Source organism: Cynocephalus volans, chromosome 9, assembly GCF_027409185.1.
Source record: "Cynocephalus volans isolate mCynVol1 chromosome 9, mCynVol1.pri, whole genome shotgun sequence".
Classification (NCBI taxonomy): domain Eukaryota; kingdom Metazoa; phylum Chordata; class Mammalia; order Dermoptera; family Cynocephalidae; genus Cynocephalus; species Cynocephalus volans.
The window spans coordinates 6,252,770-6,266,611 of NC_084468.1; the positions used below are offsets into that span (position 1 = coordinate 6,252,770).

Below are 13,842 nucleotides of genomic sequence, written 5' to 3' on the forward strand. Positions count from 1 at the left end.
TGCCCACATGCAGTTCTGTCCCACTCTTTGTTTCTAGTTCTCACCAATGAGGTAAGTAACTTCCACCATAGTGTGGGAGGCTGGAACTAAAAATGTTTTAGAAAACCACTCAGACCCCTGGACAGTAAGTAGTGTGATCTAGTGGGGAGAATATAGATGTTGGAGTCCAGCAGAGCTAACTCTCATGTTTTAGCTATGGACTTTGGTTAATTATTTAAGCTCTTTGCACCTCCATTTGTCTATCAGTAGTGTGGGGATTATACATGCCCCACAGGATTGCTGGAGATTGAATGAGATAAAGTGTGTAATGCACTGTATTAGTGTCCTCAGGCTGCCATAACAAATCCCCACAAGCTTATTGCCTTAAGCAACAGAATTTATTCTTTCACAGTCCTGAAGGCTGGAAGTTTGGGCACCAAGTCTTTCTTTTTTTTTTGACCGGTAAGGGGATCGCAACCCTCGGCATGGTGTGGTCTGCACCACACTCAGCCAATGAGCGCACCGGCCATCCCTATATAGGATCCGAACCCATGGCCTCGGCGCTACCAGTGCCACACTCACCCGAGGGAGCCACGGGGTCGGCCCTTGAAGGATGATCTGGGTGGTACTCAAGGTGTTGGCAGGGCCATGTTCCTTCTGAAGATTTTATAGAAGCGTCTTCCCTTGCCTCTTCCTAACTTCTGGTAACTGTGGGAATCCTTGGCATTCCTTGGCTTATAGCTTTATCATTCCAGTATCACCTCCATCTTCTCTGTATGTTTCCATTTGCCTCCAAATCTCTCTCTCCTTATAAAGATACAGTCATTGGATTTAGGACTCACCCTACTCCAATATGACCTCATCTTAACTTGATTACATCTACAGAGACCCAATTTCCAAATAAGGTCACATTCACAGGTACTGGGGGTTTGGACTTCAATGTATCTTTTTGGAGGACACAGTTCAACTCACTACATGAACCTAACCCAGAGACCGGCATACTATAGGTGATCAAAATCATTAATTTCCTTCACCTCCTTCTTCCTAAAACTGTAAAAACAAATTGTTGTCTTCTTTCAGAGGGCAAACCTTGAAGACAGATCCTGATCTCCAATGCCTTTGAACTCTTTAGAGAAAGAATTTTTTGTCTCCTATCAGTATTTTAATCTAACCTCCATGCAATGCTATTCATATTTATCCAGTTTATTAACTTTTTTTTTTCTTGTCCAGTAGGTACACAATCAGGGCTCAGGGCTCAGAGGGATATTTGCAGCACAAATGGAGAACATGAATTTCATTGTGGTGCTCATCAAAATTCAAAATTTAGGATCAGGAAGATGTTAGAATGGGTTCCCTAACAATCTCTGATAACAGCCTCTGTGGACAGAGGCTGATTCATCATAGGCAAGTTCTGTGTAGCATCACTCTTTGATGCAGGTTCCAATAAACATCTGGGCCAAAGTTCCTGTATTTTATCCGACCTCGCCTTGACAGTCTAGAAGGTCAGTTTGGCCTTGTTGGTCTGTCAGAAAAATTTAACCTTGACTACAATCTGCATTGTGGCTCCAGGAATGAGGAATAGGTTAATTGTCTTTTTCTAGCTCCTAAACAGTACATTTTCTGTTCCCAAAATGGTCTGCAGGCATTTTGAAGTCAACTTGTCACAGGTTGGCTTTTCTGGAAGTAAGTGCTGAGACAGAGTTTGGGGTATAATATACTTCCCAGTGTGTGGAAAAGACTTAACATATCCGACCTGAGGCTGACATCCTCAGAAAGGCCTGCTTACAATATTGGTTGTTGGATAGCATCTGGGAATCAGATTCCCACCAGTCCCCGAAAGAGGGGCTCACTGTGCCTGAACTGTTTTTACAAGCAATGTAGTCCATCTGGGAGTCTGGAAGTTTGGTACATGCCAGACAGAGGACGCCCAAGAGATGAGCCCCTAATAAAAACCCTGGACATTGAGTCCTTAATGAGCTTCCTTGTTAGAAAGCATTTTACTTGAGTTGTCACAACTCACTTCTGGGGGAATTAAGCACATCTTGTGTAACTTTGCTGAGAGAGGACTCTAGAAGCTCATGCCTGGTTTTCCTTAGGCATTACTCCATCATTTCTTCCCTTTTCAGATTTCACTTTGCATCTTTTCACTGTAATAATTCATAGCTGAGAGTAGGGCCATGTGCTGAGTCTTGTGAGCCATGTTAATGAATCATCAAACCTGCAGGTGGTCTTGGGGACCCCTGACACGATCAGCAATCCCCTGCAAAAGGAAGAACTTAGGTTGTGATCTGGTTTGACAAAGCCTCAGCCAACCTGTTGGGGAGCTAGGAGCAAGTGTTGCCTGTCACAGTGGTTCTTGTCAGGCTGGAAAGGTTGGCCATTATGCCCCTGCCATGCTTTGCTACCAGAGGTGGGCTGTCCCAGAAAGGCATGACCACAGGTGAGTTGGCTCTCTGCAGCAGACTCAGATATTGAAGCTGGAGGCTGTCTACTGACAACATGGTCCACAGCTGGGCACCAAGTCCTTCTTCAAAGGAGGACCTAGGTGGTCCATCTCCTTGTCTACCAAACTTGCCTTAAAATCATTAGTATTATTATTTGTCTCCTGCTGTATAAGTAATATTGCTCATTGAAGAGATCTTAGGAAAAAAAAAACATAAAGATGAAAAACCTCATCAAGTATCACATTCAACAAAATTTTGGAGGATTTTCTTCACAGTTTACACATGCATATTATTTTTATTTTTGTGAAGTTGGGAAGTTCTAATAAGTTACATTAGGATATATGTCTTTTTCGTATCATTAAAAATTCATTTAAAATCTTCTTTTAAATGGTTAGGCATTCAGAACTTCAGGAGAAAGGGGAAAAACTTAAACGTACCAGAAAGCAAAATCAGTTCCTTCTAAAAGGTCATCGCGCACATTTATGTCATAAGACAGTGGAGTGGTACCATCAGCATTCTGAGGGAAAGTGATTGTGGGCCATGAATTATGTACCCAGCCAAGATGTCAATCAAAATGAGGGCAAAGTAACATTCTGAGAGGTGAGATAAGAATGTCTATTCTAAACACATTAACTTGAGAATAAATAAATACTGAGAATACTTCACCATAAATATTTTTAAAAGTATCCAAGAAAAAGGAAGAAATGGGATTCAAGAAATACAGTTACTCTTCCCTGCCTGCCCCCCACACTTTAAGTGGATTACCTTATTTAATATTTACGGTATTTTCCAGAGCAAGCCTTGGTATTATTTCCTGCACCTTTTCTTTTATTGAAATATAATTGATTGTACATACCTGTGGGGTACAATATTGAATATCAATACTTGTGTATAACATGTGATACTGAAATCAGAATAATTAGTATATTCAGCATTACACAGTATAATCATGTTTTCGTGGCCCTTTACCAATTTCTCACTAAACCCTGCCTCCTTTCTCACTTCTGTTGGCCTCAGTTTTGTTCTCTCTTTTTGGAAGTGCAGTGAATTATTGTGACTGTTGTATCTTTCTTTCTTTCTTTTTTTATTAATTTGTTTATTTTATTTTATTTTATTTCTTTTTAGCTCCCATTATGAGTGAGGACATACTGTATTTCTTTCTGTGCCAGGCTTATTTAACTTAACATAATTGCAATTCAGTCTTTCTGATTATTTATAGGTGAATTCTAAAAACTAAAAAGAAAAAAGAAAATATCATTATTATGATTAGGCAAATGTTATTCACCACAGAATAAAGTAATTAAATATCTGCTCCTGAAAGGAGTACATTTCTAATGCATTCCCTTTTTACAGTTTATTCAAAATCACATGGCATTTTCAGTTTGCTTCAATTTGGACCGTTATTTTCCTTACGTAACTTTTTGGTTTTTTTCCTGGGGTTTCTCATTGCCTTACTTTTTTCTTCCTGGCATATACCTATTTCCTTAATAATACTATCTGTTGCAAGGAGTTGATTTTTTTTTTCTTAAAGTCATTGCTCCCAGAGTTCTCTTTCTGATTTAATCAGGAGTGGCTACTTTCTGCGTCTGCTGCACAGCTATCATACTGTGCCGTAGAAATAGAGTTATTCATTAATAGTAATGCTGTGACAATAGAGATGGTAGTGAAGAAAAAGCTCAGTCGGACTGAAATTGACTCCTTGGCTATTGTAAATAGAGCTGCAATAAACATTGGAGTACAGGTATCCCTTCAGCATGATGATTTCCATTCCTCTAGGTATATTCCCAGCAGTAGAATAGCTGGGTCATATGGTAAATCTATCTGTAATTGTCTGAGAAATCTCCATATCATTTTCCATAAAGGCTGCCCCATTTTGCAGCACCACCAACAGTGGATGAGAGTTCCTATTTCTGTGCAACCTCTCCAGCATTTATCATTCTCAGTCTTTTGGATATTAACCATCCTAACCGGAGTGAGATGGTATCTCAAAGTGGTCTTGATTTGCATTTCCTGGATGCTGAGTGAGGTTGAGCATTTTTTCGTGTGTCTGTTGACCATTTGTATATCTTCCTTTGAGAAATGCCTATTCAGCTCCTTTGCCCATTTTTTAATTGGTTTATTTATTTATTTATTTATTTGCTGTAAAGTTGTTTGAGTTCCTTGTATATTCTGGATATTAATCCTTTGTCAGATGTATATTTTGCAAATATTTTCTCACCCTGTTGGTTGTTTTTTTACTCCATTTATTGTTTCTTTTGCTGTGCAGTATCTTTTTAGTTCGATATAATCCCATTTGTTTATTTTACCTTTAGTCACCTGTGCTTTTTGGGTCCTATTCATGAATTCTGTACCCATTCCTACTTCCTGGAGTGTTTCCCCTATGTTTTCTTTAAGGAGTTTTATTGTTTTAGGATGTATATTTAATTCTTTAATCCATTTTGAGTTGATTTTGGTATATGGTGAAAGGCACAGGTTAAGTTTCATTCTCCTACATATGAGTATCCAGTTTTCCCAGCACCACTTGTTGAAAAAGCAGTCTCTTCCCCAGTACGTAGAGTTGCTGCCTTTGTCCATGATCAGATGGCTGTGGGTGTATGGATTGATTTCTGGGTTCTATTCTATTCCACTGATCCGTGTGTCTATTTTTATACCAGTACCATGCTGTTTTGATTATTATAGCTCTGCAATATAGTTTAAAGTCAGGTAGTGTTATGCCTCCAGTTTTATTTTTTTGCTCAGGATTGCTTTGGTTATGTGTGGTCTTTTGTTGTTCCATATAAATGCCTGAATAGCTTTTTCCATCTCAGAAAAAATGGCATTGGAATTTTGATGGGTATTGCATGGAATCTGTAGATCATTTTGGGTAATATGGACATTTTCATAAGGTTAATTCTTCCAATCCAAGAGCATGGGATATCTTTTCATCTTCTCATGTCCTCTTTAATTTCTCTCAACAGTGGTTTGTAGTTCTCTTTGTAGAGATTTTTCACATTCTTGGTCAGCTTTATGCCTAAGTGTTTTATTTTTTTAGTGGGTATTTTAAATGGGCTAGCTTTCTTGATTTCTTTTCTACATGTTCACTGTTGGAGTATAGAAATACTACTGATTTTTGTGTGTTGATTTTGTATCCTGCAATTTTGCTGAAATCATTTATCAACTCTAGGAGTTTTTTTTACAGAGGCTTTAGGCTGTTCAATATATAGGATCATGTCATCCACAAAAAGGGACAGCTTGGCTCCATCCTTTCCAATCTGGATGCCCTTTATTTCCTTCTCTTCTCTGATTGCTCAGGCTAATACTTCCACCACTATGTTGAATAGGAGTGGTGAGAATGGGCATCCTTTTCTAGTTCCTGTTTTTAAGGGAAAAGCTTTCAGCTTTTCCCTGTTCAGGATGATATTGGCAGTGGGCTTATTGTATATGGCTTTAATTATGTTGAGATACTTTCTGTCTATACCTAAGTTGTAGAGAGTCTTTATCATGATAGGATGTTTAATTTTATCAAATGCTTTTTCAGCATCAATAGAGATGATGATGTGGTTTTTGTCTTTGCTTTTATTAATGTGGTGTATCACATTTATTGATTTGCATATGTTGAACCAACCTTGCATCCTTGGGATGAATCCCACATGATCATGGTGTATAATTTTGTGTATGTGTTGCTGTATTCTGTTAGCTAGTATTTTATTGAGGATTTTTGCATCTATATGCATCAAGGATATTGGCCTGTAGTTTTCTATTTCTGATGCATCTCTGTCTGGTTTTGGTATCAGGGTGATGTTTGCCTCATAGAATGAGTTTGGCAGAATGGCCTCTGTTTCAATCTTTTTGTACAATTTGTAGAGAATTGGTATCAGTTCCTCTTTGAAGGTTTGGTAGAACTCTGCAGTGAACCCATCTGGTCCTGGGCTTTTCTTTTTTGGGAGCCTTCTGATAAAAGCTTCAATCTCTTTTATTGTTATTGGTCTGTTCAGATTTTCTGTATCTTCTTGGCTCAGTTTTGGTAGTTTGTATGCGTCCAGAAATTTATCCATTTCCTCCATATTTTTCATATTTGTTGGCATATAGTTGTTTATAGTAGTCTCTAATGATTCCTTGTATTTCTGAGGTGTCAGTTGTAATATCACCTTTTTCATTTTTCATTTTTGTTATTTGGGTCTTCTGTCTTCTTTTCTTAGTTAATCTTGCTAAAGGTTTGTCAATTTTATTTATCTTTTAAAAAACCAACTTTTTGTTCCATTGATCTGTTGTATTGTTTTTTGTGTTTCTATTTCATTTAGTTCTGTTCTGATCTTACTTATTTCTCTCCATCTACTAACTTTAGGTTTGGATTGTTCTCGTTTTTCTGGATCTTTAAGGTGAAGTGTTAGGTTATTTATTTGCCATCTTTCTATTCTTCTGAAGTAAGCATTTATAACAAATTTCCCCGTTAGTACTGCTTTTGCAGTATCCCAAAAGTTTTGGTATGATGGGTCATTATTTTCATTAGTTTCAAGAAATTTTTTGATTTCCTATTTAATTTCTTCTTGGACCCACATGTCATTAAGTAGAATGTTGTTTAATTTCCATGTGTTTGTATAGTTTTCAGAGTTTTGTCTATTATTGATTTCTAATTTCAATCCATTGTGATCAGAAAAAATACATGGAATAATTCCAATTTTTTTGAATTTGTTGAGACTTGCTTTGTGACCTAACATGTGGTCTATCCTGGAGAATGTTCCATGTGCTGATGAGAAGAATGAATATTCTGAGGTTATTAGATGGAATGTTCAGTCCTGTAGATATCTGCCAAATCCAATTGTTCTAAAGTATTGTTTAGATCTTGTGTTTCTTTGTTGATATTTTGCCTAGATGATTTGTCCAATGATGAGAGTGGGATGTTCAGGTCCCATGTTATTATGGTGTTAGTTTCTGTCTCTTTCTTTAGATCTAATAGTGTTTGCTTTGTAAATCTGGCTGTTCTGACATTGGGTGTGTATATATTTATGATTGTTATGTCTTTTTGATGGATAGATTCTTTTATCACTATATAGTTGCCTTCTTTATCTCTTTTAATGGTTTTTGCTTTAAAGTCTATTTTATCTGATACAAAAATAACTACTCCAGCTCATTTTTCATTTCTATTTGCATGATATCTCTTTTTCCATCCTTTCGCTCTTATTCTATGTGTATCTTTACAGGTCAAGTGAGTCTCTTGAAGGCAGCATATTGTTGGGTCCATCTTTTTATTCCAGTCAGTCTGTGTCTTTTGAATGGGGGAATGTAATCCCTTTACATTTAGAGTTATTATTGAAAGGTGTTGATTTACTCCTAGCATTTTACTGATTTTTGTTTAGATGTCTTAAGTTTCTTTTGTTCCTTTCTTTCTAATTTTCTGTTTGTCTTCCATATTTGTTGGTTTCTTGGGGTGATAGATAAACTACTTTTCTCTCTTTTGTTAGCATTTTTGTTTTGCTGGTAGGTATTGTTCTTTCTTGCATATTCATGGCAGTGATGGTTGTTTTTGTGGTATCAAACCCAGTACTTCCTTTAGAATTTCTTGAAGGGCTGGTCATGTGGTTGTGAACTCCCACCATTTTTGTTAGTCTGAGAAATATACTGTTTGTCCTTCATTTCAGAAGGATAGCCTTGCCGGGTACAGTGCTCTTGGCTGGCAATTTTTGTCCTTTAGTATTTTGAATATATCATCCCATTCTTTTCTGGCTTTTAGGGTTTCTGATGAAAAGTCTGATGTTATTCTGATTGGGGCTCCCTTATAGGTGACTTGCCACTTCTCTCTTGCAGCTTTTAAGATTCTCTCTTTGTCTTTGAGTTTTGTCAGTTTGATTATTACATGTCTTGGAGAGGACCTTTTTGAGTTGAATGTGTTTGGTGATCTTTGGGCCTCCTGAATCTGGAGATCTGTGACTTTCCCTATACCTGTGAAGTTTCCTGCTATTATTTCGTTGAATATTTTTTCAATGCCATTTCCTTTTTCCTCCCCTTCTGTAATACCCATGATTTGGATATTTGAGTGCTTAAGCTTGTCAGTTGTTTCTCTTAGATTTTCTTCAATTTTTTGGATTCTTTTTTCTTTTTTCTGGTCTACCTGTGTTAATTCAAACAGCCTGTCTTCAAGGTCAGAAATTCTCTCTTCTGCTTGTTCAAGTCTGCTGGTTAGACTCTCTGTTGTGTTTTTTATTTTGTTGAATGAATCCTTCAGCTCCAGAAGCTTGGCTACATTCTTTTTCCAGGCATTGATTTCTTTGTACATTTCTTCTTTCAGATCCTGTATATTTTTTCATTGTGTTCTCTAACTGAGTTACCTTGTGTCTCATTTAGTTTCCTTAGAATAGTTACTCTAAATTCCTTGTCTGTCATTTCAAAGACTTCCTGATCTATAGGATCTAGTGCTTGAGAGTTATTATTTTCCTTTGGTGGCTATGTACTTCCTTGATTTTTCATATTTCTGGTATCTTTCCTTTGGTGTTTTGTCATTGTGGCCAGGGGTATCACCATCCACTCATTTCACCCTGATGTCTGGCTTGGATCCTGAAGGTACTGCCACTTCTGAGCAGCAGAAACTAGCCTGGGCCAGAAGTCCCACCTGCCTGTCTTCTCTGGCTTGGCTGGCTTGGGGTATGGGGGCTCTGAGTCTCTTAAGTCATTCCCGGAGGCGGGGACGGCCTGGGCTGGAATTCCCACCCAGCCTGCCTTCTCCAGGATGGCTGGCTTGGGGTGTGGGGGCTCAGAGCCTCTTAAGTCACTCCTGGAGGTGGTGACAGCCTGGGCTGGGTGTCCCGCCCCACCTGCCTTCTCCGGCTCAGCTTGCTTAGGTTGCGGGAGCCCCAAGGCTGTTAGGTCTCTCCTGGTGGCGGGACAGCCTAGGCCGGAATTCCCACCCCGCCTGCCTTCTCCATGATGGCTGGCTCAGAGTGTGGGAGCCCCAAGGCTGTTAAGGCTCTCCTGGTGGCAGGATGGCCTGGGCTGGGAGTCTCACCCTGCCTGCCTTCTACGGCCCAGAAGGCTTGGGGCATGTGGGCCCAGAAGCTCTAAAGTCTCTCTATGCATTGGGGAGCAACCTGAACTGGGGTCCCACGGTGTGCATCTCCCATCCGTTCCAGTGCAGATCTCAGGCCCTTTGTCGCTGCTCCTCAATAGCTGCAAATTGGTCGCTCTGTGGGAGAGAGCGATACCAGGAACCAACTACTCTGCCTTCTTGACTGGAACTACCGAAACTTTCAGTAGCTACCTGTATCTGTTTATTTTTAGTTTTTAGAATTCACCTATAAATAACCAAAAAGACTGAATTGTGGTTACAGAACAAAGTATATATGTTATAAAACTAATAAATGCTGGAAGGTAGAAGTGTTTTGGGGAGAATTCAGTAGGTTCATGCTGGTGGAATCCTTAGGCCAGGGGTTCTCAAAGTGTGGTCCTCAGACCAGAAACAGCAGCAGCAGCAGTGTCCCCTGGGAACTTGTTAGAAATGCCACTTCTCAGGCCCAGCTGCAGGTCCAGTGAATGAGGAACTCTGAGGTGAGCCCAGGAATCCGTGTTTTCATAAGCCCTCCAGGTAGTTCTGATGCATGTACAAGTTTGATGACACAGTCTAAGCCCACAACTTGACCCGTTCCACTTGCTTAGTAAGATGTCAACTGCTGTGTTGGCATCATTTTCTAGATCTTAAGGAAAGAGTGGGGAAGGGGTGGGGTGTGGAGCTTTTTGAACTCACGTGCTTCTCACAGTTGTCATTTGACATCAGCTGCGCCTGGACTATCACTTGGATTCACATTAGTCCCTGGGCTGTCGCTGGCTGGATCCCAGAAGAAACTTTAGAGGGGAGAGAAATACACAGGGCATGTCCAGCCTCAAGGGTTGCCCAGCACTTGGCCTGCCTCCTGCCTCCCTGCCACATGCAGCCTCTACTGTGCCCTGAAGTCTTTGCAGGGCAGTAGGGGAAGGCAAGTGTTCTCTGCAGCCTCTGCAGAATTCTGCCCCTGACTCTTGGTAAATGGCATGGATCCCTAGTCATGCCTTAGATTTGCTACATTTTTGATTTGGGAACTTAACGTTCTCAAGTGTCTGTGATGTGCTGGGCTTGGGACTGGGTAGCTCTGTTATTGCAAGCCACTGTGCATCAGCTCCTTGAAGTGTGCATCCTGTTTAAGTCTAGGAGGAAACAGCCTCAGAGAGGTCTGGTGAGAGCCTCAAGGCAACCAGCCAGTAGCTGGTGGATCTGGGTTCAGACACAGGTGGGTCTTCCAGACTCCTGCCCATTCCACTGTGACGCTTAATCTTCTGCTTGTCTTGGGAGATGTAAAGTGCCGCCATGCAGGAATCCCGCTCTCTTTTGTCCCCGCAGGTTCTGCCACACCACGGTCTCCACGCAGCAGGCTTCTTCATTGCATTCCTCGTCTCCTTTGTGCTGAGCTGGATCTCACTTTTCTTCCTGGTTCGACATCAGTGTCTGAAGGGAGATGTGTTTACCAGACATCGGGTGAGCCTTCATCCCCGAGGGTAGTTTGGTTGGTGGTAGATGTGAGGTTGAAGTTCATCCTCCAGCTCGGTGGGTCTCCACCCTGGATCGACGTCAGAATCACCTGGGGAGATATGGGCCAATGCCCAGACCCCACCTCTGGAGATGGATTTGTTTGTCCCCATCGTGAGTTATTTTTGTGACTCTAACCGATAGCCAGGTGTGAGAGTCCCTGGAGTCTAGCACCCACCTGTGTGGGCAGCTTTGTCTTCCTGCCACACCCTAATTCAGGCCTTGTTCTGCATTCCCTGCTGCCATCCTCCAGGTGATGCCCACTCCCTGGCATGACTTACAAAGCCCCTGGAGGATGAGTGAGCAGCAGAAGGGGAGCAGGGGGGCAGTTCACAGAGTGAGACGAGCTTTCTGAAGCTGTCACCAAGGTGCGTTGCTGGGGGTGGGTGTCCTTGGCTTTGTTCCTGCAGGGCCATCGAAGGCTGTCTGACTTGGTGTCACCCAGAGGTGCGACACCTGGAAAGGAACATTGGTCCTCTTTCTCCCTCACTTTATGTTGAGAAAACTGAGGCCCATGAGGTTAAACAACTTGTTTAAAGTGGCCAAGCACAAGCCAGGACCTGGCTCTGGGGACTTCTCTCTGGAGGCTGGAAGTTCTGCCCTAGCCCAGAGGAAGGGCCCATTGCTCTTTTAGTCCTCGCTTCCTGGAGGGAAGGACTGTCATTTCCAAGTGAGGTCAGCCCAGTCTCATTGGCAGGAAGAAAAATGGGCCATCTAATCAGAACTTGTGCTTACTGTCCTGAAGCTGTTGTCAATCAGAAGAATAAAATGCTCCCTGCTGCGCTGACGGATTCACTTTCCAGAGATGAAGGCAGGCTGTTCCAGCTGCGGAGAGGAAAGCAGAGTGTGGGTTTGGTTCAAGGTCTGAAGCCCCTTGCAGTATTTTTTCCCCTGGTATCACAGAGTGAACTCTTTCACAGTTTTCTTTTTTTCTTTTTTTTTTTACTAGCGTGGTGGCAACTAATGAGACAACATGCTTTAAATCAGAAGATAGACTTCAGAGTTAGATTGAGGACAAATACCAGCGTGGCTCTTTCTGAGCTTTGTGACCTTCAGTAATGCTGTTTTGCCTCTCTAAACCTCAGTTTCCTTATTTGTAAAGTAAATAAGGGGCACCCACACTCACTTTGTCATTGTGACAGTTTTATGATATAGCACTTATGGAGCATCCAGAATAGTACCAGGGACAGGAATTCTTGAATGTTAGCTATAGATATCATCCATTTCTGCAGTATTAGTCATATTGAGAACAAAACAGATATATCATCTATCTAATCAGAAGTTTGGACTTAGGGCTGACCCCGTGGCTCACTCAGGAGAGTGCGGTGCTAGGAGCACAGTGGCGCTGGGAGCGCCGAGGCTGCGGGTTTGGATCCTATATAGGGATGGCCATTGTGCTCACTGGCTGGGAGCTCCGAGGCTGCGGGTTCGGATCCTATATAGGGATGGCCATTGTGCTCACTGGCTGGGAGCTCCGAGGCTGCGGGTTCGGATCCTATATAGGGATGGCCATTGTGCTCACTGGCTGGGAGCTCCGAGGCTGCGGGTTCGGATCCTATATAGGGATGGCCATTGCGCTCACTGGCTGAGCACGGTGTGGGCGACACCAAGCCACGGGTTACGATCCCCTTACTGGTCGCAAAAAAAAAAAAAAAAAAAAAGAAGTTTGGACTTAATTATCTCTAATGTCAGTTCCATCTCCCTATCCTGTATTCTGATTAAAAGCCACATCCATGGTGTTGAGGGCCACCATTTCTATTGTGAGTTTTCTTCTACCTGGTGATGATGATGAAAGTGGAATATTTTTGTAGGTCTTTACAGGTTGGAAAGGCTTCTCCAACCATTGCTTCTTTTTATCTGCACAACACCCCTGTGCAGGGCTACTGGAATTATGATCCCATCTCTCTGATGAGAAATGGGAGGCTCAGTGAAGTACAGTGTTTTGTCTGAGTTTACAATGCTCACAGGTGGTGGGGCAGAGCAGTCTCTCTGACTGCAGGTCTCTGGCCTTCCCGCCTGATTCTCCCAGCACGTGGCATTCACAGGATGGCCCACTCAATCATTGTCTGCAATTCTCCCAAAGGTCTGGCGTCACGAGAACAAGCTGGAACCCTCACCGTTCACCTCAGCTGATGGTGTGAATGAGGACCTTTCCCTTAACGACCAAATGATAGACATTCTGTCTTCCGAGGACCCCGGGAGCATGCTTCAAGCCTTAGAAGAGTAAGAATTCTAAATCCCATTATACTTTCACAGACATGATGAGTGTTCTAAGCACAGCGGCACGAGAGCAGACACTGAGTATATCTCATTTGTGCATTCGGTTAATTACCCATCTGTCCCTCAGTAGTCATCAAACAATGGCTACGCACTGAGAACTGTGCATGGCATTTAGGAAAGAGATATATGGGACATGCTTTCTGCCCTAAGGCAATTCAGTCTCAGTCTCATGACGAAGACATAAACAGAGATGACCATGAAGTTTGGTGAGTGTCATGCTAGTGGGAAGATCAGGGCTGGCTGAGCCCAGAACGGGAGGTAATTATTTCTGAGAAGGTCACAGAAATGCTACCCAGAGGAGGTGACATTTAACCAATTCTTGAAGCTTGTGTAGAAGCGTTCCACGTGGATTGAGTGAGGAAAGCTTTTCAGACACAGGGAAGAAAGGGCAAATCCAAGGATGAGAAATGAGGAAGATGTGTTTTTTGAAGTGTAAGTAGCTCAGTGTGATCCATGTGTGGGTTGAGGACAGAAAAACAGCAGAGGCAGCTGGAGAGAGAGGCCGGACCAAGTGATGTGACCTGTTTGCCAAACTGAATTCAGTTATTTTTATTTATTTAATGAATACTGACATTATACTGCCTGCGTACAAAAGAGCATAGCACCAGA

The 13,842-nt window shown here is 41.9% G+C and overlaps 1 protein-coding gene across 1 annotated transcript in view; it reads left to right on the forward strand.

Annotated features, from left to right (window-relative positions):
• Positions 1-13,842, forward strand: part of EVC2 (EvC ciliary complex subunit 2) — a 149,723-nt gene that overhangs the window by 37,958 nt on the left and 97,923 nt on the right. The window contains exons 8-9 of the mRNA XM_063108511.1: positions 10,768-10,902; positions 13,037-13,176. Coding sequence (XP_062964581.1) covers positions 10,768-10,902; positions 13,037-13,176 — 275 coding nt within the window. The remainder of the gene's footprint in view (positions 1-10,767; positions 10,903-13,036; positions 13,177-13,842) is intronic.